Below are 23,541 nucleotides of genomic sequence, written 5' to 3'. Positions count from 1 at the left end.
AAATACCAACGCCTATCTTAATGCTGCCTCCGGAATACAGAAGGACGCCGGACCGATCGACGTAAGTCCGGGTGCAGGGGGGCTTAGGTTTAGGGAGTCCCGGGGGGACTTAGGGCAAGGGTTAGGCTAGGGAGAGAGGGTGGGGGGTGTTAGGGTTAGGCGCCACTGGGGGGAGTTTAGGGTTAGGCACCCCCCCTGGAAGGTTAGATTTAGGTTGCGGGAAGGGAGGGTTAACTACCCCCTTGGGGGTGGGACTTAGGGATAGGCACCACCCCAGGAGTCTTAGTCTTAGGGTTAGGCACCACTAAAGGAGCGTTAGGGTTTGGGGGGGGGGGGGCGCCCTAGTCTGGATCTTGCCCTGTCTGGCTCCTGTAGTCAGGAATAGAACAGCCATCGGTATTTCATACCCATTCCCTTTTTACTAACTAAAACAAGATCCTGATGGTCGGTGTAATAAATCATACACAGAAAAAGGACATATGTCGGCAGAGAGAGCCGGATGTGGAAGGGTACAGAGGACCCTGTTGATGAGACCTATTAATCTAAAAATACAATTATGAAAGAGTAATTAATAGCTTTCCAAATAAACCCAAGATTGGAAGATTTTTCTGTAGACTTGCTCAAAAACATTTTAAGATGACAAGTTCTCAAATTGGTTTAATTACGTAGTGTAACGCCACATCGATTTAACATTTTGCTGTACAAGAATCTGAATGATCCGTTCTTTAGTTAAACATTTTTAATTCAGTGGATGACATGGTATAAGGAATAATGCACATATCCATTGAAAGTATGCAGATCAAAAGCAAACCTCGTAATAAAGTACAGTATCGTATACACTCACTTAATTCAGCATTAAAAAAAAAAAGCAACAAAACATAGTGGCAAATTGGGTTATAATGTCACCGAGTCTGACCCTAGTCTGACCCCCCCCCCCCCCCGCATCTTCCACCATTGTGTCCCCACCAGCGGAGATGTATAAGTGACACACACATACCGTTAAATCAGTTCTGCTTATTCATGTAGCCTCCTGTACAGCACACAGCAAAGGGAGCCGAACCTCGGTAAAATAGACAAAGGCTAAAAGCCTGCTGCTTACCTACAATATGGATCGGTGCGGGACAGACGGCAGGAACTAGCGGTAACAGCGGCCGGGGGGAGCGGGCACTCTGGCTTTCCTCTTTCCCACAGTGTAAACAGCCATGGCAATTAAATCATTAATCACTAGCTAAAATACATTATCTATCAAACAGAATGCTCAATGAAAGTATGCAAGACAAGAACTGGTGCCTGATTTCCATGATCAGACTTTTCTTTTTCTGCTATGGGGATGTATAGATCAGATCAAATCTTAAATAAATAATCTATAGATGGGCAAATGCAGTTTGCTACAAAGAAGTATTTACCCCTTGGGTATTGTTCACCTTTTATAAATCAAAAAAAGAAGATGGATTTGATTTTAATCCAAGCTTCGTCCTACCATATACTGTATTTTGCGTTACCCTTTTACCGGCTTTGACAAGTTTTACAGACACTGAAGCAGAGGAGCTTCTCCTACACTTATGATGCAGAGGACAAAAATGTTAATCTTGGTCTTGTTAGCACAGAGAACGACCAACAGACATCTTATTCCAGTGGTGGCGAACCCTGGCACTACATATCCCAGCATGCACTGCCAGAGCTTTGCTATTAGGGAATGCTAGAACTGTGGCAGGGCATCCTGGGATATGTAGTCCCACAGCAGCTGGAATGCCAGGGCTCGCCACTACTGTTTTAGCCTATCCCAGGGATGGGTGACTGTAGCTCTGTCAGAGCTGCCATAAGCATCTTGGTGGCTTCCCTTACAAATGATCTTTTTTACTCATAGGATGAGCTGCATCAAACCTTCTAAAGGCGACAGGTGGAGAAGTTTCCCATAGCAACCAATATATAGATCTCCCCGTATTAGAGAACAGTCTGTTCTAGACCGATTTACAGGTATGTAACCTCTCTCCATTGCTTTATTATGGACTTGACAAATCTCCTGTGTATAAATCTGGGACAAATAAATAATTGGCGGCATGCAGCACACATCCGGTGTGACCACACAATTCATCTAACGATGAATTGCGTGGAACTGGGCAGTATACGAAGGTCGTTGCGATCCATCGCGGATTGCAAGATTGGCCAATACAGAGGAGACCTGAATGCGTCATGCGGAGCGAGACGCCAGGCGCAAGCGAGTCGTTTAGACCAAGAAGCACGTTCTGGCGTAGAAGACGCTCGGTGCAAGTCGAGTCGTACGGGATCTGGTGCGCCAAGGGGGGCTGTTTGGCGCGCCTCCAGCAATTGTGTATGAGGAAACATCTGTATATCATATAGTGTGTAACCAACTTTAGACAGGGGTGAAATTAATAAAGATACTGTACTCATATCTATGTGGAATAAGTGACCTTAAAAGACAACCAATTGTAACAATGTTAATATAGGTAGATCTTACAAACATGGGTAGATACGGAATCGATATCAAATTCTGGCAGTCGGGATGCCTGCTGTCAAAATGTAGACAGTGGCATCCCTATGCTCGGTATCCTGACAAGGGTCACGTAAGTATGTTAACCCTCCCCCTTCTCCCCCTAACCCTCCCTTGTGCACCTTAACCCTATCCCTCCCCTTTAGTGCCTAAACCTAACCCTCCCACCTTGGTGCCTACACCTAACCCTAACCATTCCCCCAGTGGTGTCTTACCCTAACACAATCCCCTCCCAAGTGGTGCTTAACCCTAACCTCCCCACCCCCCCCCCCCCCAAAAAAAAAAAGCCTAACCCTAACCGCCCCCACCTTGAGCTATTGATTTCGTAAGCTGTACACACATATCAATAAGTCGCTCAATATGACTGGCCAGACATCACACCCTGGGTGGGAATTCAAATTTGCCCGCCCAGTTTTGATGTCCGTGTTGGCGGTCCCTGCAGCTGTACACACAGCCAGACGCTCATATATCATCCAGATATATTGGTACATCAGCTGTGTTACAGGGTCTACCTAATAGGTCTATGAATGACGTAGTTCGATATAGCAACAAGTGTGCACTCAGCATTACGGAGGTTTTGCAGAGAATTTGTGTTGCTTAATTGGTAAAATTTTCAATACATTTTCATTCCACAACTTAAGACTACAAGGGGGTGAATGTGTTTTGAAGCCCCTGTATATATTGCAAAATATATCACATCACTACAAAAAGGCTCATATATTATAATAAAATGTACAATTCAGTCAAAATAAGACAACATTTTCTATCAGCGAACAATAATATTTTCAGACAGCAACTTGTATAAAGACTGTTAAAGAGCTTGATCATGTACATCGTTTCAAACATGCTCTGAAAAATCTCCTGTTCATTAAAGCCCACTCCTCACTGTTATACTTATAAGGCATGTCCTCTGTTCTCTTCCTCCCTGAACTCTAACCAATTCTTCTCACCTAGACTTTAAATTCTCACGAGCAGGGCCCTCCGTCATCTTGATTGTCACCCTGCACTCTTCTGGTCTCCAGTGTACTCCCCTTTTACAGTCAGCGACTCGGATTCTTTCTGTCTGGCCTTCCCAGGGCACTGGATCAGTGAGCTCGATTCAATTGAACGCAAATTAAATAGTACCGGGAGGGAGCTCCCGGAGCTATTCAATTCAGCGCGCTGTTAGGTCAGATAATGCCCGTTCTCCCGCCTTAAACAGTGCGTTTAGTCACAAGGGCGGGAGTTCACTGACTAAACTGCCCGGCGCGATGCTGACTCCGCTGCGATACGGGCAGAAAACAGCATTGCGCCTGTACTTTTGTCTGATTTCTGCTTGCACCCCTGGAGGGGTGCGAGAAGAAATCCTTAACAGCGCGCTGAATTGAATAGCTCCCGGAGCTCCTTCACGGCGATATTTAATTTGCTACTGTTATTGTCAGTCACTCATTGTTTAAATATCTTTCCTCGGTTTCATTCCACCCCTTGTACTGATAGTTTGCTGATTATTTTTATTAAATATATTAATATAGGCAAAAAATAGAAAACCACTCAATCAAAAACAATAGTCACACTCAAGTTGATACATCATATAAGAGGACTATTTATAACACTATAACGTAGTAACTGAATTAGTTTAATCAGGAGGGACTAGGTAATCATGCAATAGTAATGTTTCTACGCGACCCATCCCATTCCCTTTAGACTGTAAGCTCCATGAGCAGGGCCCTCCTTCCTCTTATTCTCATTACACCATCTACGCTCTCCACCTCCTCCTTGGGCTCTCTGCCCACAGGCTCCACTCCTTCATTGTTCTAATTCCTACAAACGACCTTGAACAGTTATCTGCGCCCACGCCAATAGTTACAGGTTTCAGCTTATGCTGAGTATTTCCACAGAACTCCTTGCATCGGTCGTGGTGTTGAGACTTGTAGTTCTACCTGTTACTTGTCTACTGTATTGAACTGTACGGTTTACCTTGTACTGGCTTATTTTTTGCCCCCTGTGGACCACTTGTGGCACCCTATAAATAAAGTTTAATGACAAGAATTTAAAAATAAGGAGGCCAAGTTGATCTCTGCAGTGAGTGACGTTTGTCAGAGAATATCAACTCACAATCAGATGAGGAACTGATGGGAGCTCCCACATCTACAAAATGGTCCTCAAGGCGCCAACTGGTGTACAAGGAACATAATACAAGGAGAAGAGCATCCGCCAACAGGCCAAGCCGAACTGAAGAAGGGTCGGTCACTGGGATCACTGGGCAGCAAACAACATAGAATCAATTACTTCTCATAATTAGGATATGAAAAGGTACTGTTGTTTCAGTCTGATCAAACCACTGTTCATCTAGGCTAATATCCAATGGACAACTTCTCTCTCCTCAATAAGGTCCTCAGTCATTACATTGAGTGCATAGTATAACGGTCTTTATTTCAGTTGTCTTTATGTTGTACTCTCATGGTCTTTAGTACATAGGGCATGGGATTAAAAGTATCCCCTATAAAGTGCGCTTACACTCTGCAAAAGGCCTCTCGCGGTCCGATTACCACCATGGATTGTTTCAAACCTTTACACGCTACAATCCATCCAGATTAATAGACAAGAGCAACGAAAAACCTTTTCCAGCAAAATGAGATATCGCTTCTGCACTAGTGACTATAGACAGGGAGATTATTATATCCATCCCATAGTCTTACTTGGATGAGCCATTCCTACCGAGCAAAACCAGGTCGTTCCCCCCCCCCCCCCCATCACATTTTGCTAAATATTGCTCATATTACAGAAAGCGCCACCTTGCTACAATAAATCTGTGCGTGAACAGCAGGTACTAAATAGGTGTGTGGTGGTTGGCGATGTTTCAGAGCACCTGAGCGCATTATGTGGGATCCCGCCATCGGTAGCTTTGAGCCCTAAAAATCACCATTACTTTAGGTCTTCTAGACTTTATTCTAATGTATATTTTTGCATCTTAAATATTTTACACTTAAGACTGTTTAGTAAGAATCACATCTAATATGATGGAAAAGAGAAATTTGTCAGTACTCTAAAATAGGGACATTATCAGGGACAAATAATTAAATATTAAGGGAAATTTATCAAACCGTCTAAGGGCCATATTCAATTAGCAGCGAAAATAGACGTTTATTTCACCATAGGCGAAAACGGCAGTTTTTCGGACACAAAAGCCGATATTTTTGCCAAAAAACAGGCGAAACCGCAATTGGCGAAAAAAAACTGGAGAAAAAAGTTCTCTCCATCCCAGACCAGACGAAAAAAATGCAAAATCCCTATTTTTGTCTAAAATTGTGGAGATTTCTTTCAGAACCCTTTGGACGCCCCCCCCCCCCCCCTAATGATAAATTACCCAAAAACATTTTGCTAAGTTGCGCACTTTGGCAAAAAACAAACACGCAATTTTGGGTGAAAAAAAATAAAAACCGTTGAAAAAGGATAAGAAGCAATTTTTTTCCCAGGAAATTACTGTTCCACGTAAATTAGCGGTACGTTAAAATGGGTGCAAGTATATTTTTGTGTCGTACAAACGCAATTTAAAAATCGTAAAAAGCCGCCTGCTGCAACCACGTGTGATGTTTAAAATACTTCACACATCCATACCGTCCCCCGAAAAATCAGACCCAATACATTAAAACCATTTTCAACGTTTTTTATTTTTTTACCCAAAACTTGCACGGACGTTTTTCGCCAGAGTGCCCAACTTACGATTTTTTTGGGGGGTCATTTGTCATTAGGGAGGGAGTCCAAAGGGTTCTGAAAGAGATCCCCACAATTTTAGCCAAAAATAAGGAATTTGCATTTTTTTTCGCTTGGTCTGGGATGGAGAAAACTTTTCTCCAGTGTTTTTTCGCCTGTTTTATTGGCGAAAATATCATCTTTTTTTGGCGAAAAACAGCCATTTGCGCCTATGGTGAAAAAAATGGCAGTTTTCGCCGCTAATTAAATACGGCCCTAAAAAGAAATAAAATTCTAGCTATCAATCATTTCTGACCTTCACTAAAATGATAGCAATAAACTGATCAGTTGCTATGTTGATAAATCTCCCCCTTCGAGTGTCTCTGTAAAGTAAGGACAGTTCCACTTGCTTAAGGCATATATCCAAAGGAATAAACATATCAGTTCAATTTGCCATAAAATACATTTAAGTTACATATATAGAGCTGTATAAAAATCACCAAACACTCTCCAAATGCCAGGGGCAGCGCGAGGGTTGAAACGATTGTCCCAGGAATGGTCCCTATTTTTCAGTGCCAATCCTGTGCACTGTACAATTTCTCTTCTTCTGCATACCGAGTGCAATTCTAACTATGAAAGGGAAGAAAGATGCATTTGCTCTGCAGCCGAGTGTGAAAACATTGATAGCTGTGGAAAGGATAAAAGGGTAGTTTTGTAAAGATCTAAAGCAAGTTGCGGGTTTATGTGTTGCAAAACCAGGTGCCACGTTCGTGTCCGTGCCGACAGTGGTGGGTATACCATTACATACAAACCTGTTGTGGGGAACACAGGTTACATACATGTTAAGGCCCCCATACATCAGAGATGGATTGCAGCAATTGTGCAATTTGCAATCAATTGTGTATAAAATTCTTTCCCTTTTTCAATTGATTGCATATTGCAGAATTGCCACAATCGATTGAAAAAGGGAAAGATTTTTATACACAATCGATTGCAAATTGCACGATTGCTGCAATCAATCTCTGATGTATGGGGGCCTTAAGTCGGAGAAACTGAAACACTGCTAAAGAACATGGTGGAGCTGCCTAGATCTTAAGGCCCCCATACATCAGAGATTGATTGCAGCAATCGTGCAATTTGCAATCGATTGTTTATAAAAAATCTTTCCCTTTTTCAATTGATTGCAGAATTGCCACAATCGATTGAAAAAGGGAAAAAAATGTATACACAATTGATTGCAAATTGCAGAATTGCTGCAATCAATTGCTAATGTATGGGGGCCTTTAGATGACCAGGTACACTTCCTTATGCAAAAAACTTCAACAAATGTGTACATATATACACTATATACTCCAAGTAGACACTTTGCTGTACCCATAAACATAAGTGCAATACTCAGACACCGAAGATGCCTCTAAAAAGGCTCTGTGCGATCTGGTAAAGGAGGAGTTAAAGTGCAGCTGACAATACCGGCCTCCCCCCACCTGACTAGGAGCATGTGTCTATATCTGCGTCCCCTCCCTCAAGAGCTTCCTGAACCCTCCTCTAAGCTCAGCTTTTAAAAGCAGCTGCTTAGACACACACACACAGCAACACTGAGTCCAGCCCGACACAGTCCCAATTACTGCTAGAGACAGGGAGGGAGGGAGGACACTGCAGTCATGTTGTAGTATTCAGGGCACTGCTAGAATACTTACTACTAAAACTGCACAAACTTTCGCTTGGCCACGATTGGTTCGGCTGCTCTACCGTGCTGCATTCTGGGAGAGTTGAACAAGTTAAGATGACTCCAGATACAGCTCAGACATTGTGACTGAGGGTCACGGTAATCTGGATACTATAGTCTCTTGAGATTTTATCCCAAGGCCAGTAGCAGTCCTGGTCTAGGGCTAGGTCACAGTCTTGGCTCAGCTGGGAGACCTCCATCGGATTCTCCCAGAAATCTCTAAGCTTGGCCAGAGGGAGAGAGAGATAGAGACTGTAGACTGGATTCATAGCACTGGGTCCTGTATATAGCGTTGAAATCCAGTTCTGTGGATAACCATGCAGCGCGAAGGGTGTTTGATGAGCGGTGGAGTCCAGGAGCCGGCGGCGGCCGGGATGATCACGTTAGACGACCTGGACAACATGGCGGATGATTTGGGTTCGGACTCGGCGTACAACAGTAACGGGAGCATCGAGGAGAAGTTGGAACCAATGGAAGACGCCGAACAAGATCGGCTGCTGAACTACTGGCAGACCGTAGGGAGAGGACATGAAGTGGAGGTACCAAATGGTAAGGACCAGGGTTCAATGTCATTGAGGAACTTACGATAGACGTATTAACAGATGAGGGACGTTACAATATGCATATATCACGGTTGCTTAGGACACAAAAATTAGTACTCAGTCATACACTAGGAAAATGGAGAAAAACACTAGGAAAGGAAATGATGTGATGTCTTTCACATGTTTTTTATGTGCTTTTCATGTGTTTTGCCTTCAGCAATCTATTGTGAAAAAAAAAAAAAGGATTGCGCTGCGCTCTAATATTCTAGATGCCGCATCCAGTTTAGAACGCAGTGCTGGAAAAAGCACCATTAATTCATTAGTCTGGTTTATAATCTGCTTTGTGTGCGTTTAACCTGTGAAGAGTGCAAAAAACAGAAACACATAACTGTGACCGAACCCTTTGTGACATCACAAGATTTAAAATCCCTTCTGCAGTTTGGGAATATCTGAATTAGGGGGGGATCATGATGCAATTGAATAACACGCAATGACTGAAACAGAAGGTAATAATGGGTCTTCCCAAAGCAGTTTACAGTCCAATAGGGATAATACATGTATAGCTAATCAGACAAAAACTACTACAGGAAACGGTTTTCGCCATCATCCCCTATAGGCTGTGTAAATAAACTTGTGCCCTTGTATTTGGTGGTCATCGTTCCCCTCTCCATTCCCCCCTGACTGTGGATTAAAACAAGACACAAGGGATTTCGGGGCTGGAAAAGGGTTTCTCAGCTGGTGAAGGCTACAGACATTGTGGTAATAAGCTCAGAATATAACTGTGCATAGCTAGATTATGTTAGGGGAAATCCATTTTTCTGCTGCAACGTGTATATACATATATATTATATAAGAAACACTAGAGCACAGGCTTTGAAACTCAGTCCTCAGGACCCCTAACAGTGCATGTTTTCCAGGTCTCCTCACAGAATCATAATTAGCTCCACCTGTGGATCCTGAAAAATGTGTCAGTGAGTAACGAATACACCTGTGCACCTGCCAGGAGACTTGGAAAACATGACCTGTGTGGGGTCCTGAGGACTGAGTGTGAGAATTACTGCACTAGAGAATAGTATTCTGCATTGCAGCGAGTACAGTGTTAGGAAAGTCTATCTTGTGGCATTACTCCAGACAGTTCATCTCTCAATACCCATAACACTTAAGAGATTAAGGGGTCTATTTAGTAAGCAGTGTTAGGAGACAAAATGATAAGTTTCCAGCCAATCAGCTCCCAACTATCATCTCACAGGCTGGGAGCTGATTGGCTGGCACCTTATCACTTTTCACTCTGTCTCCTAACACTGCTTAGTAAATAGACCCCTTAAACATCGTACGTAGAGCTTATACACTGCATAGGGCACTCATTAACAGAAGTGGCAGCTAAACAACCTGTAACATGGAAAGCTGCATTTCTTCTCCCCATCATCGCCTAGAATCTGAGGTGGACAAAATAAAAGTAAAACCCAGGAGGTCCGCAAAAATCTAGGAGTCCCAGACAGAGAAGTGCATCCATTGACATCAACAGGACAGACTGGCACATGGACAAAACTCCCATGCCAGGGAACCCAACTCAGACTATAGTGTACGGTAATTATGTCAGACTATAGAGTAGGTGGTCAGGGGCAGATTAAACACTATGTGAATCTGGACAGAAAACAGGTGACAGTAACAATTACAGAACTAGAAAACAAGTACAGTACAATAGATGCCAAGGACATGGAGCCCCCACCAACCACGTACTACTAAAGCAGAGAAAATTGTGTATTATAGGTTAATCCAGTGCTTCCCAAACTTTTTTTTTTAAAATCACAGCACCCTACAGTACCAGCATGTTTTCCACGGCACCCCTGGGCCAAAAGTTTCTTATTGAGAAATTCAGCAAAAAATAAATATAGTAAATTGTGTTTATATTTAGCTGGGCATACACTATACAATTATCTGTCCAATCTGGCTGGTTGGAATGAAAACCTGGTAATGTATGGGAGCAAATGACAGTCCATCATATGGTTTTAAACACTGAAAAAAGGACAAAAATAAAATTGTTCAAATTGGTTACATTTGTGTGTTTTAACTAATTTGTCTGAACAACCATTTGTCTGTTTTCCAGTGCTTGTGAGCAAATGGACGTTTGTCATTAGCTCCCATACATTACCAGGTTTTCATTCCAACCAGCCAGATAGGACAGATATCTGACAGATAATTGTATAGTGTATGCCAAGCTTGGTTCAGTTATGTGGTGGTTGACAGGGCTGTGCTTCTTTGTGTCCACATATTGGACCTCATTCAGAGTCGGTCGAAGCGGCCGCTCGGTCGTACAGGAAAAGGGGCTGTATATGCAAATTATTCCCTCGCAAGTTGCGTCCCTAAGTTCGGATCGGTAGCTGGCCGACCAAGGGGAGGAAGCGGTTGGAAGACAAAAAAATACGCCCCCTTCTCGTATGCATTGCACGTCCTCTCCTGGCATATAAGGATTAATCGAGACCATCGGCAACCATCGAAACTGGTCGTAGAGCTTAAGGTTGACCATACCCTCTCTTAAGCTCTACGATCATGTCAGTGTAAAAACCTCCCATGTCACATGTGCCATGACGCTACTTTGTTAATTATGCACTCCCATAAACCGTATGCACTCCCACAAAACGCAGTCCGCATAATTAAACACGCCTGCGTTCGGATCTCCACTCCCCCGTTTTCAAGCACCTTCCCCTGTTACCACCCACAAACGCCTCAATCTGTCACTCAAACTACCGACCTGGCTGTGTTCAAGGAGAGATAAATTTCTGATCGTATCGGCTAGTTTGTGCACACGCATTGCGAACTTTACGCATGCGCAGTATAGCGAACATCGGTGGCATACGACTGTGCGGCCGCTTCGGCCAACTCTGAATGAGGTCCATTGTCTGAGTGAAGGTGCATACACACGTAACGATTTTTTTAACGATTTGTCGTCAACGACGTTGTTATCGTTCCAAAGATCATTCAGTTTCTGAGTTATAACGATGAACGATAATCGTTCAAGAGCGCTCCCGTTTGTAGTGATCGTTCATCGCCCATTTCAGACTGTCCAACATAACGATTTTCATTAAGGGAAAGAACATTTTTCGTTCGTCGTTGTAAAAATAGTTAATTACACTTCAAAAAGCGTTCACTTTTTCAAGGTGTGAGGATACGGGTTTCTCTCAATCACCCAGACACCGAGCAGATGAAACCAAATTGATGGTTTATTTTTCCACAGCACACAGAAGTAGATAATATGTATGGACAAGCGGTAAATACAGTGAACAGGCAATAAACAGGTAGCAGTCCAGACAGAGGCAGTCCCAGTAGAGTATAACGTCCCAGAACAATTCCACTAAATAGCTAGAGACCCTCAGTCCCCACAGTAGAAACGATCACTGATCACACTTGCAGCGAATAGCGCATCAGTCCACTCAATCGTTTCCAGGACCCCACACGTAGAAACTATCAGAGATCACACAGCAGTGATAGTGCCTGGGCCCAACCAAACGTTTCCAGGACCCCATACAGTAGAAGCGAATCACAGAACACACAGCAGTGAATAGCATATAGGTCCTTGCAGAATTTCCAAAGTATAAATCCACAGAACTGGTGATGCGTTCCACTAGCACCTTGGCAGAGCGAGGCCTCTTAGCCAAAGTCAGCGACTAACATGTGGAGTTGCCTTCCGTGACTTGTTTTGAAATCTTCCAATTTCCCATGATATTGTGACCTCCCAGCTTAATTGCACCGTTTCCTGATTGGTGCGAGTCCCTTATGCTGTCACTTTCTCCTACCTCCTCCGGATATTACTTCCCTGACGAACACCTGCTGGGTTGGTTCCGTTCAGTCTGAGAGATTCAAGTGAGGCACAAAACAGGCATATGGAAATCCTGAGCGTCCCCTGGGGAGGTGGGAATTAACTTAGAGGGTCTTTTGTTCTGGGAGGTGTCACCTTGCTCTAGTGGTTGCGAATAACACAGACATATGGACCAGGCTAACATCAAGGCTTATCCAGTATTAAACATTACAATAACTTACATTATTACAGTACATAATATACATGCTAATGGAAATGTGTGTCCTGAGAATGATCACACATACACTTAGCAGACGGATGGGGGAACACAAAAGGACTAAAAAGTAAATTGATCTCTGCAAGGACTGAGATGCTGTCAGTACATTTGTAACACACATCTCATGTCCTCAACACAAGGGAAAATCTGACAGAAACTCGTTGGTTACAAAATCGTTACGTGTGTATGCAACTTAACAGTCATTAGCATTGGGATTGCCTATCACGCTTACTAAAATTGATTTTATTTGGTACTGAACCACCAACCTGAGACACCCTTGGAAGTGCCAGGGTGCCACGACGCACAGTTTGGGTTAATCGTTAATTTAGCCACTGGAGGGCACTGTTCTTTTGCGCTCTATAGACCAGACAACCGGCAGTTTTCTAGCTGCTGTGGATCTACAAGTCCCAGCAGGCACTGCCAGCCCATAACGGCTGCACAAACACTGGAGAGCTGAGATGCCTACGTTCCATCAGGAGGTGCACAGCATTCTATAGGGAACCAGCTCTTTTAGGGTCCTAGAACAACGGCACTTACGGTAAAAAATAGTACTGGGTGTAGGGGGCAGACAGAACAGACACCAAAGCCCAAATCACACAGGCGCTTTGTGCATCTGACAATGAGGCTGGGTTTTAGTGGAGGTAGAGGGGCTGATTCACAGTGGCACTTCTCATAAGACCAGCCAGCCTACTTTCTATAGGCCAGATGCAGAATTGTGCGCTTTTAGCATCGCATCTGCATCTTTAGACACAGCAGCGATGCTTAGTGTTCAGTCTAGCACCCTGCACCTGTCACAACCCGTGCAGTTCCTCCTTACCGCCTGGGGTGTCGCTCTCTGCTCTGGTGCTTCTAAAATGTGCTAATGCCGCAGGAGGCGTTTTGTGTAAATAGGAGCCTCCTGAGATCCGCTGCTGTGTCCGAGGACGCAGCCATTGGATCACTTGAGTGAACATCGTCCACCTTGGTGACCCTCAAGTTACTCAGGATGGGCGGGGTTTCAGACAGCCGGGTCACACCTCCGGCACGCCCCCGTTTTCTGGGACGCTGGCTGTTTCCACCCCGTCCCAAAAGGGGGCACTGAGGAGGCTCATTCAGATCCGCTCGCTAGATGCGTTCTTTTGCACCCATCGTTTGCAAATCTGGCCAAGTGTCGACAAGGCAAGCGATCGCATGGCAAGGCATAAGCACATCCACTATGTCTTGGCGTGCGATCACTTTGTGTATGCAGAAGCCCAGCAGCCTGTGTTAAGACGCCCACGTCATCTCCAGGAAGTCTATACAACCATCGGAAGCGAACGCAGAGCTTGAGGTCGACTATAAATACAACCAGGTGACGTGTACTATGACGCTGCCTGTTAATTATGCACGCCACTGAAACTCCGCTGAGACGCTCAGGGACGCCTGCGTTCACATCTCCACTCCCCAGTTTGTAGTGGCCTGCCCATGTCACCACCCACAAACGGCTGGACCTGTCACTCGTTCTGCTGGGCAGCCTATGTGCAACGAGCGAACGCTTCCCGATCTATCGAAATAATTCACGCACGCTGCGATGCATACGCATGTGCAGAATGCGAACATCGGCCAACTACAAGCGGACGCTTCTTAGCATCCGGGTCTGAATCAGGTCCCGAGAGCGATCTTACAAACATTGATCGGCACATGCACGGTAGATCCTACGTATGCATTGATCGGCCACCATCGGAGTTGTACGCAAACTAACTCTGAATCACGCCTTGCGTGTATTCAGCACATAGATAGTGAATGAATTAAAAAAGAATTAAGTAGTAATGGAGCTTAGTGTATCAATATTACTAATAAGGAACCAATCAATTCATTAAGTACTAGTTCCTAGTGAATTGGTAGGTTGGATAATAATGTTACTTTAACCAGTCTTGGGAGACCACCTGTAAGGAGAGTCCGCTGACGAAATGGCTGTATCAGACACTTCTCTGCATAGGAACACTCAGTCATTCCTGTATCACTTCAGATATAACACTGGGGAGAGAGCATTGTGTATGTGCGGTGACCTTGTATGCTGTAACCATGCAGACTGAATTACAACCCCCGGCAGCGCTTTCCATGGCTGCTCCAAGTGTAAGCTGCCACAATAAGAGGATTTGCGGAAATCGCAAAAAATCTCTTAGCCCTGCATTAAGCCAACAATACTCTTGAATTTCATATGAAAAGAAGGACGGGAATAGAAAGCCATCTTAGCCCTAGAATTACTTAGATCTGAAATCAATAAAAGGAATTTCATAAAAAGAGGGGGGAAAACATTGCCGATATGAAGAAAACGTGGGGCTTATTCTCATCTGTGCTTATTAATCGAACGACCCCATTCTGAAACTTAGAATATATAATATAATGTTGGCTGAACGGTGGTTTAACCTAGAGAAGAATTTACATTACTGCCTGATAAATGCTCCCATCTTTTACTACATGAATATCTTTTGTGAATTTTAGCCAACTGGCAGATTTATATTCATTACCCCTAGGGACACAAGACACAGCTGTTCTCTGGTTACAATTGTATCCGGGCGCAGGAAAAACACTGGCGCAGTATATCGCAGAGCAGAAGGAAAAAGTACTGCAAGGTTCTAAAAATACAGGGTACACACTAGACGAACTGAGTACCCAGCCGACGGCAGGTTGCGATGGAGCGACATGTCGTGCGGTCCGTACACACCACACAATCTGGTGAACGACTGAACGATATGTAGATCCCCCGCCACATCCAAAAGCATGGCGTCGTCAGTCAGATCTTCAGATTGTCGTATCTTCAGATCTACCATACCCGTTTCTCAGACGACCCCGCAGGAGCGTGCAAAGTGCGCACACACGACAATTTGACCGATTTTATTTTCCGATTAATTTCCAAATAATGAGCATTATGCAAATACTACTAGGTCAGATAAATTGTTTCTATGTTTTTCGTATTTCTTTCTATCTTTTCTATTTATTTATTTTTTGAAGAATCCAATGTACAATTATCATACAGTAGGTGTAATACCAATGTACAATTATCATACAGTAGGTGTAATACCAATGTACAATTATCATACAGTAGGTGTAATACCAATGTACAATTATCATACAGTAGGTGTAATACCAATGTACAATCATCATACAGTGGGTGTAATACCAATGTACATTTATCATACAGTGGGTGTAATACCAATGTACAATCATCATACAGTAGTGTGTAATACCAATGTACAATCATCATACAGTAGTGTGTAATACCAATGTACAATTATCATACAGTGGGTGTAATACCAATGTACAATTATCATACAGTGGGTGTAATACCAATGTACAATTATCATACAGTGGGTGTAATACCAATGTACAATTATCATACAGTAGTGTGTAATACCAATGTACAATTATCATACAGTGGGTGTAATACCAATGTACAATTATCATACAGTGGGTGTAATACCAATGTACAATTATCATACAGTGGGTGTAATACCAATGTACAATCATCATACAGTGGGTGTAATACCAATGTACAATCATCATACAGTGGGTGTAATACCAATGTACAATCATCATACAGTGGGTGTAATACCAATGTACAATTATCATACAGTGGGTGTAATACCAATGTACAATCATACAGTAGTGTGTAATACCAATGTACAATTATCATACAGTGGGTGTAATACCAATGTACAATTATCATACAGTGGGTGTAATACCAATGTACAATCATACAGTAGTGTGTAATACCAATGTACAATTATCATACAGTGGGTGTAATACCAATGTACAATTATCATACAGTGGGTGTAATACCAATGTACAATTATCATACAGTGGGTGTAATACCAATGTACAATTATCATACAGTAGGTGTAATACCAATGTACAGTCATACAGTAGGTGTAATACCAATGTACAATTATCATACAGTGGGTGTAATACCAATGTACAATCATCATACAGTGGGTGTAATACCAATGTACAATTATCATACAGTAGTGTGTAATACCAATGTACAATTATCATACAGTAGGTGTAATACCAATGTACAATTATCATACAGTAGGTGTAATACCAATGTACAATTATCATACAGTAGTGTGTAATACCAATGTACAATTATACAGTGGGTGTAATACCAATGTACAATTATCATACAGTGGGTGTAATACCAATGTACAATTATCATACAGTGGGTGTAATACCAATGTACAATCATCATACAGTGGGTGTAATACCAATGTACAATCATCATACAGTGGGTGTAATACCAATGTACAATCATACAGTAGTGTGTAATACCAATGTACAATTATCATACAGTGGGTGTAATACCAATGTACAATTATCATACAGTGGGTGTAATACCAATGTACAATTATCATACAGTGGGTGTAATACCAATGTACAATTATCATACAGTGGGTGTAATACCAATGTACAATCATACAGTAGTGTGTAATACCAATGTACAATTATCATACAGTGGGTGTAATACCAATTTACAATCATACAGTAGGTGTAATACCAATGTACAATCATCATACAGTAGGTGTAATACCAATGTACAATTATCATACAGTAGGTGTAATACTTTGCATGATACACTCTCTGGCAGAGTATATCTAATGCTTTTCTGTAGTTTCTCAGTCTTCTATGTACGGCCAGGCCCCAGAAGCTACAGAAAGGTAATGGTCGAAACAGTCTGCAAGATATTGTACCCATGTGTCCTCATACAACTAAGCTCAATGCGCCACAAGACGACAGGCATTCAGGTCCCGTGCCACTCGGCTTGCTCAGAGCGTCTTTTTCTCTCGAACATGCATCTTAATGGCAATCGGATGCGACAGACTGCTTCGTGAGCCTGCATCGATTAATTTGATATGAGACACTTGTATATCTGTGTGCGACTGAGGGGGGTATTCAATATGAAACGTTAACTTCACTGTCGAAGTTAACGTTTCATATCGGAGTTTTTTTCTGCGTTAAGGTATGGTGCGCACTCCCGCTTATCCCCATATTCAATATAAAATTAACGAAAACTGGAAACTCTGAAGTTGGATTTGCGTAAAGTTACGAATTTTTCCTTAAAATAATTGTAAGACCCCCTAAAGTTGTAAAAACATGGGGGAACACTATGGATACCCCCGTTTTAGCCTTTAATTGAAAGTCGGGGATTTAAATAGCGGCAGCAGGTGTTTTTTTCCCGACATTGAAAAGTGATGCAGAAGAGCACTTAGGTTATTTTTTTCGTTTCTTTAAGTGGTCCCATCAAATTTGGGGTACATGAAAATGGGTACTAGCATTAATATAATATAATATAAATATTATATATATATATATATATATATATATATATATATATATATATATATATATATATATATATACCTAAAGTAAGTTTTTAAAAATTCTGCATTTGTGCACCTGCCGCTATAAATCTATTCTAGAAAACATCTGCCGCATACTTGCAGAATAGCCCTGAACCTATTTCCTATTGTTAAACAATTTTTTCCCTTTTTTTTTTTTACCCCATTTTTTTAATTAATTTTTTGGGGTGTACCTATTTTTTAAAAAACTTTTTTTGACACAGTTCTTTTTTAAATGTCATTCCCAGGGGTGCAGGCTATTTTTTTTTAAGCCTGCACCCCTAAACCCCAATTCTGCACTTTTTTCGACACCTATTCAATGGTGAAAAGTTATCACCGTTTTTTGTCAAAGACTTTTCAAAACTGCGATAAGTCTTTGAAATTGAATACAGTGTAAAACTAAAACCTGCGCTAATGACGTCATACCTCCGATATTAACGCAAAAACTATGTTATTGCACCCATATTGAATATCCCTGTGAGTCTGTATAGGAAGCACAAAGGAACTTCACGTGAAAAAAGCCGCAAGTGCTATCACCGTCGCTCTTCGTGTACAGATTCAGGCTCAGTCACACACAGATATACAAGTGTCACATATCAGTGCAGTCTAGTGAAGCAGATTGTTGCGTCTGTTTACGACTAAGGGCCATATTAAATTTGAAGCGAAAAGTCAAAGGTTGGACTTTTCACCATCATCGCCGTTTTTGCAGGGGATAAAGTATCGGGCGCGTGCCCGCTTGTCCCCGTATTCAATTAGGAATCGGCAAAAACGGGACCCGGCGGAAAGGTAATTAGCAAAAAGTCCTGTCACTTTTGGGGAAATTAGCTTGTCACCCCCCAAAAGATCATCTGACAAGGGGGATCACTATGGGTACCGCCTGATTTGGCATGCTGAAGGTAACTGGGGTTTTTAAACAGCCGCGGCAGGTGCATAAATGCGTCTTTTGAAGAAGTGGTGAAGAATAATATTTAGCTTTATTTTTTTGAAATAATAACTAGTCCCATCAAATTTGGGGTACATCAAAATGGGTGCAAGCATATTTTTAAGTCCCTAAAGTGATTTTTAAAAATTCACCTGCCGCAACCACCGGCATTCTAGAAAACACCTGCCGCATACTTGGGGACCCCCCCTGAGTCAATGTCGCTAGTTTTTACGTTTGTCCCCCAATTTTTTTTTCCCACCCCCAAAACAAAATCAAATTTTTTTGTGGGTACCATGATAATTTTGTAAAAAATTTTGACACATTACTTTTAGGGGACATTTCAAAGGCTACAGGCTACTTTTTATAAGTCAGCACCCCCAAAACCCCAATTCTGCACTCTTTTTTCACCACCTATGCAGACTTTTCGCACCATGACGCAAACCAAGTGAGACAGGACATGTTGCGCCAAGAAGGGCTGTTTGGCGCGACTGCAGCAATAGTGTGCAAGGACACGTCTATTTCTGTAAGACAAAGATGCGAGAGTATAGCTGTGCCGCTCACAACTCTATATAATCTACATCTCCCAACACCCCGTACATTATATAAGCCCTGTAAGAAATACTAACCAACCTCTTATTAGCAAATGAATCAGTGCAATCTCGTGAAGCAGTTTGTCACACCCGTTTGTTACTTATATGCATTTTTGGCTACTTAGACGCGCGGCACAAGCCAAGTTGCACAGGTCCTGGCATGCCGAGAAAGGCTGCTTGGAGTGACTACAATAATAGTGTATGAGGACATATCTGTATCTACCAAAGTATTATACACATAGGTTAGCCAATCAGTGTTCCTGCCCCCATCTCCAGGTACACCTCTCTGGGTAGCAATGTGCAGACAGACTGTTATATTATGCTTCTGGGTAGGAGATCATCCCAGTAGAGTGATTTACATGGTAAATTATTGTAAGGGAGAAGAAACTCTGGTCCTGATATACATATCTTGTCAGTGCAAGGTAAGACAAGCAAAGCAGTACAGAGTTAATGCTTTTTCAAATAATAAAGGCAATTTGCCCAAGTGCGTCAGTCATACGTCAGAGTGCATTGGAAGCCGAAAATAAAGAGTCTTAAGGTGCCAGTCTATACAATGCGCAAATGCTGTAAGAGGGACTGGGGAGCACCCAGAGCCTGTGACCCTGGATGAGATACAACAGTCTTTGATTCATTGCGGTCACAAGGCTTGGTAAAATGTGCCTCACTGTTAAGCTGCCCATCCACTAGCAGACGGAGAAGCGAGAGCACGATTACGACATTGTAATCGTGCAGTCGTTTCTCCGTCTGTGATGTGCCTACACTGACGGTTCAATGTAGGCACATCAATCATCTGCAAACATGCTGAACCTGACTATATCGTCAGGTTATCCAGCATGTGTGCCCGATGATAGATGACTATATCATCGTCAGGTTATCCAGCATGTGTGCCCGATGATAGATGACTATATCGTCAGGTTGTACAGCATGTGTGCCCGATGATAGATGACTCAACGACCAGCGGGAGCGCACATCACTGGTTGTTTTAGACATTTTTCTGAGCAATTTGCCAACAATTTTTAAACGATATCATTGAATCGCTCAATTAAATCGCCTAGTGGATGGGCACCATTAGTGTGATGCTTTCATTGTGCACGGCAATCCTGTAGAGGCCGAGAGAAAATGGGTTTTATTTTACGATCAACATTTAAATGTGGATGGCGGTCACCCATGACAACCAATGTCTTTACTATAGTTCCTCGAACTTTAAATTGGACAGTTCAAAGTTATATGCGCCGCTTTTGATAACTCATCAAGGGAAGCAGTCGGAAATTCCATGTCGCATATAGCGGTCAACTTCCGGGATGTGATATTGCCGTACACAGATGTGGGATGGAGGATCGGCACTGAGAGACTGCTTTATAATGACAAACTCCCTACCAACAGGAGTCAGTATCCTAACCGTCGAGATGCCAGTGTCGGGACATTTCGACCGTCGGGCTCCCGAGCACGGGCATCCAGTACCCACCCCATAGGAACATAGTATGCAGACTTCTATGGAAAATGTCCCACTGGACCCAAATATAAATTATCTCCCACATAAAACACTAATTTCATCAGGAAGCCAAATCACCTACTATTATAACACAAATAATAAGATGAGTAAATAAATGCGGGCCCTGATGTCACTACATATAAGATGCGTTCTGCTATTACTTCAGTGTACATTAAGAAAATGTGTGCATTATAAGGCAAATATACATCCTACTGTAAGCTACTCAATATATTACAAGTTACATCTCTTTCCTGTTACTGGAATAACACCCTCTTTTAAAATACAGGGTTATTCAAGGTTACACAAATGTCTTAATGAGAACCTGTAATTAACAGACAAGTTTCAAGTAGAGAAATGTGGTTGAACGGGTGTGTTACAGCACGAAAAAAAAAAGGGGGGGGGGGGTATGCAATGTCCTCCAATCAGCATATTATGTACCTCTAGTTATGGATGCACAACTAGGTCTCATCCGAAGGTCGCATCAGGAGAGGGTACTCATTTCAAGGGGTCGCACTAAGGGGCCAATTTACTAAGCAGTGTTAGGAGACAGAGTGAAAAGTGATAAGAAAGTGATAAGGTGCCAGCCAATCAGCTCCTGTCATTTTTCAAACACAGCCTGTGAGATGGCAGTTGGGAGCTGATTGGCTGGTACCTTATCACTTTTCACTCTGTCTCCTAACACTGCTTAAGTAACTAGACCCCTAAAAAGCTCCATTTGCTTAAGTATGTAAATTAGTTCCAGGAAATAAGGCAGAACTCTGCAGTTACCCCACACTACTAGCAGTGACCCGGTACAATACAGGACAGATACATGGGAAGCTGGGATAGGGTCTCCCTGTATCTGTCAGACTTCCCACAGGATGCCTGTTGTACACTAATGGGGTACACAATGTGATGTGCGGTCACATAAAGAAAGTGCACTTCTGTTTTGTTTGTTTGGTTGTGGTTGTTTTTAAATGTAAACAAGTCAATAAATACAGCTTCATCGATTGGTGTCATTTCTTCCAACATCTCATCCAACTGCTTTTAATTAAATATCTATATCTGTGGTAGTGTTATCAAGTAGGTGAGTTATCATGGAAAGAAGGGAGAAAGTATTGAGTCTTATACCTGCTGAGCGCACAAGAGGCAAACATAGACAGTGTAATGGTTAGCATCGCTGCCTCACAGCACTGAGGCCATGGGTTCAAATCCCACCACGGCCCTAACTGTGTGGAGTTTGTATATTCTCCCTGTGCGTGCGTGGGTTTCCTCCGGGTACTGCGGTTTCCTCCCACACTCCAAAAATATACTGGTAGGTTAATTGGCTCCCCACACAAATTAACCCCATTGTGTGTGAGCATGTGGTAGGGAATATAGGGCCTGATTCAGACCCACTCGCAAGCGGCTGTCCGCTCGCAAGTGGGTCGATGTTGTGCTCTGCGCACGACGGCGGGAGCTCCGTCATGCGCCAGACGCGACGAGCGAAGGACTTTCCTTCACTCGTTGTGTCTGATCAAAGGGGGCGTGCTGTCGATGTTGATTGACAGCACGCCCCCTTTGTTGGGCGTGCCGGGGGCGTGCCTCCCTGACGGGGGCGTTCCCACGAGAACGCCTCCAGTCAGAAGTCGGCCCACTGACATCACTAGTGATGTCAGTGGGAGTGATTTTGGCTCTGATAGAGCCAAAATCACTCCGGGGCTTGCGGTTGAAAACCTCAACCGCAGGCTCCGGCTCGCAGTTTCGATGGTCGCGATGGTCACGACCATCGCAGCCATCAAACTGCACGCTCATATAGGCTGTGGGTGGTGACCCACAGCTGGACGCTCCATTTTTATGGAGGGCGGCCCTCATTCAGAGCGTGCGCTCTGCTCAGAGCGTACGGCTCTGAATGAGGGCCATAGATTGTAAGCTTCTCTCAGGCAGGGACTGATGTGAATTGGCAAATATTCTCTGTAAAGCGCTGTGGAATATGTGTGCTATATAAATAACTGGTAATAAATTTAAAAAAATAAATAAATAAAATACACATGATCATAGGCCGGACTTTCAGAGAATTGTACAGGTCTTGCTGATGAGAAGTACATTACAAGACAGACACCCCACCCAGGTATCAAATACAATCCTCTGTACAATTGGTACAGCGAGTTTTACTATAGCCAGATGTCCCTATAGAGACAAAGTATTAGACAGTTTTGAAAGAGAGAAATCACCAATCTAAATAAGCATTAAGCCGAAAATACAAGTTGATAATATTACTTAAGATCACAGATCTACATGGAAAGGTTTATGGGAGGTTATCAGAAGTTGTGCATAAGAAAAGTCTTTCCTCATAACTTAAGAGGCGGAACTGTGACACAGCGCCAGCTCCCAGGGCGGGGGCCAGGAGTTTGATTCCGACAAGAGCCCTATCGATGCGGAGCTTGTTCCCTTCGATTGTGTAGGTTTCCTTTGAGGGCCCTGGTTCCTTCCAGAGTTCAAAAACATACAACTAGGTAGCGCCATACAAACCAGTGAATTAGACTAGAGATGGACAGTAGAAGCCCACCACCAAATGATGGCTGGGCTTCCACCATCAAAACTTTCCTGGGGGTAATAACTAACCATCATATCAAAAGAATGAGATGGAAAAACCATTGTGATGGTTCACGCCTGCGCAAACAAGACATGTTTGCA

At 43.0% G+C, this 23,541-nt stretch overlaps 2 protein-coding genes across 2 annotated transcripts in view; one reads left to right on the top strand and one right to left on the bottom strand.

Annotated features, from left to right (window-relative positions):
* Positions 1 to 23,541, bottom strand: part of FANCM (FA complementation group M) — a 163,596-nt gene that overhangs the window by 108,801 nt on the left and 31,254 nt on the right. The gene's annotated exons all lie outside the window — the stretch shown is intronic.
* LOC148478842 (heme-binding protein 2-like) overlaps positions 7,786 to 23,541 on the top strand; it is a 32,022-nt gene continuing 16,266 nt past the window's right edge. The window contains exon 1 of the mRNA XM_088455317.1: positions 7,786 to 8,459. Within this exon, the coding sequence (XP_088311443.1) occupies positions 8,228 to 8,459 (232 nt within the window). The 5' untranslated portion in view covers positions 7,786 to 8,227. The remainder of the gene's footprint in view (positions 8,460 to 23,541) is intronic.

This window comes from Taudactylus pleione, unplaced genomic scaffold, assembly GCF_031769625.1.
Source record: "Taudactylus pleione unplaced genomic scaffold, aTauple2 ptg000652l, whole genome shotgun sequence".
In the NCBI taxonomy this organism is placed as follows: Eukaryota; Metazoa; Chordata; class Amphibia; order Anura; family Myobatrachidae; genus Taudactylus; species Taudactylus pleione.
The sequence above is the reverse complement of the archived record's forward strand: the minus strand, read 5'-3'. Positions and strand labels throughout refer to the sequence as shown.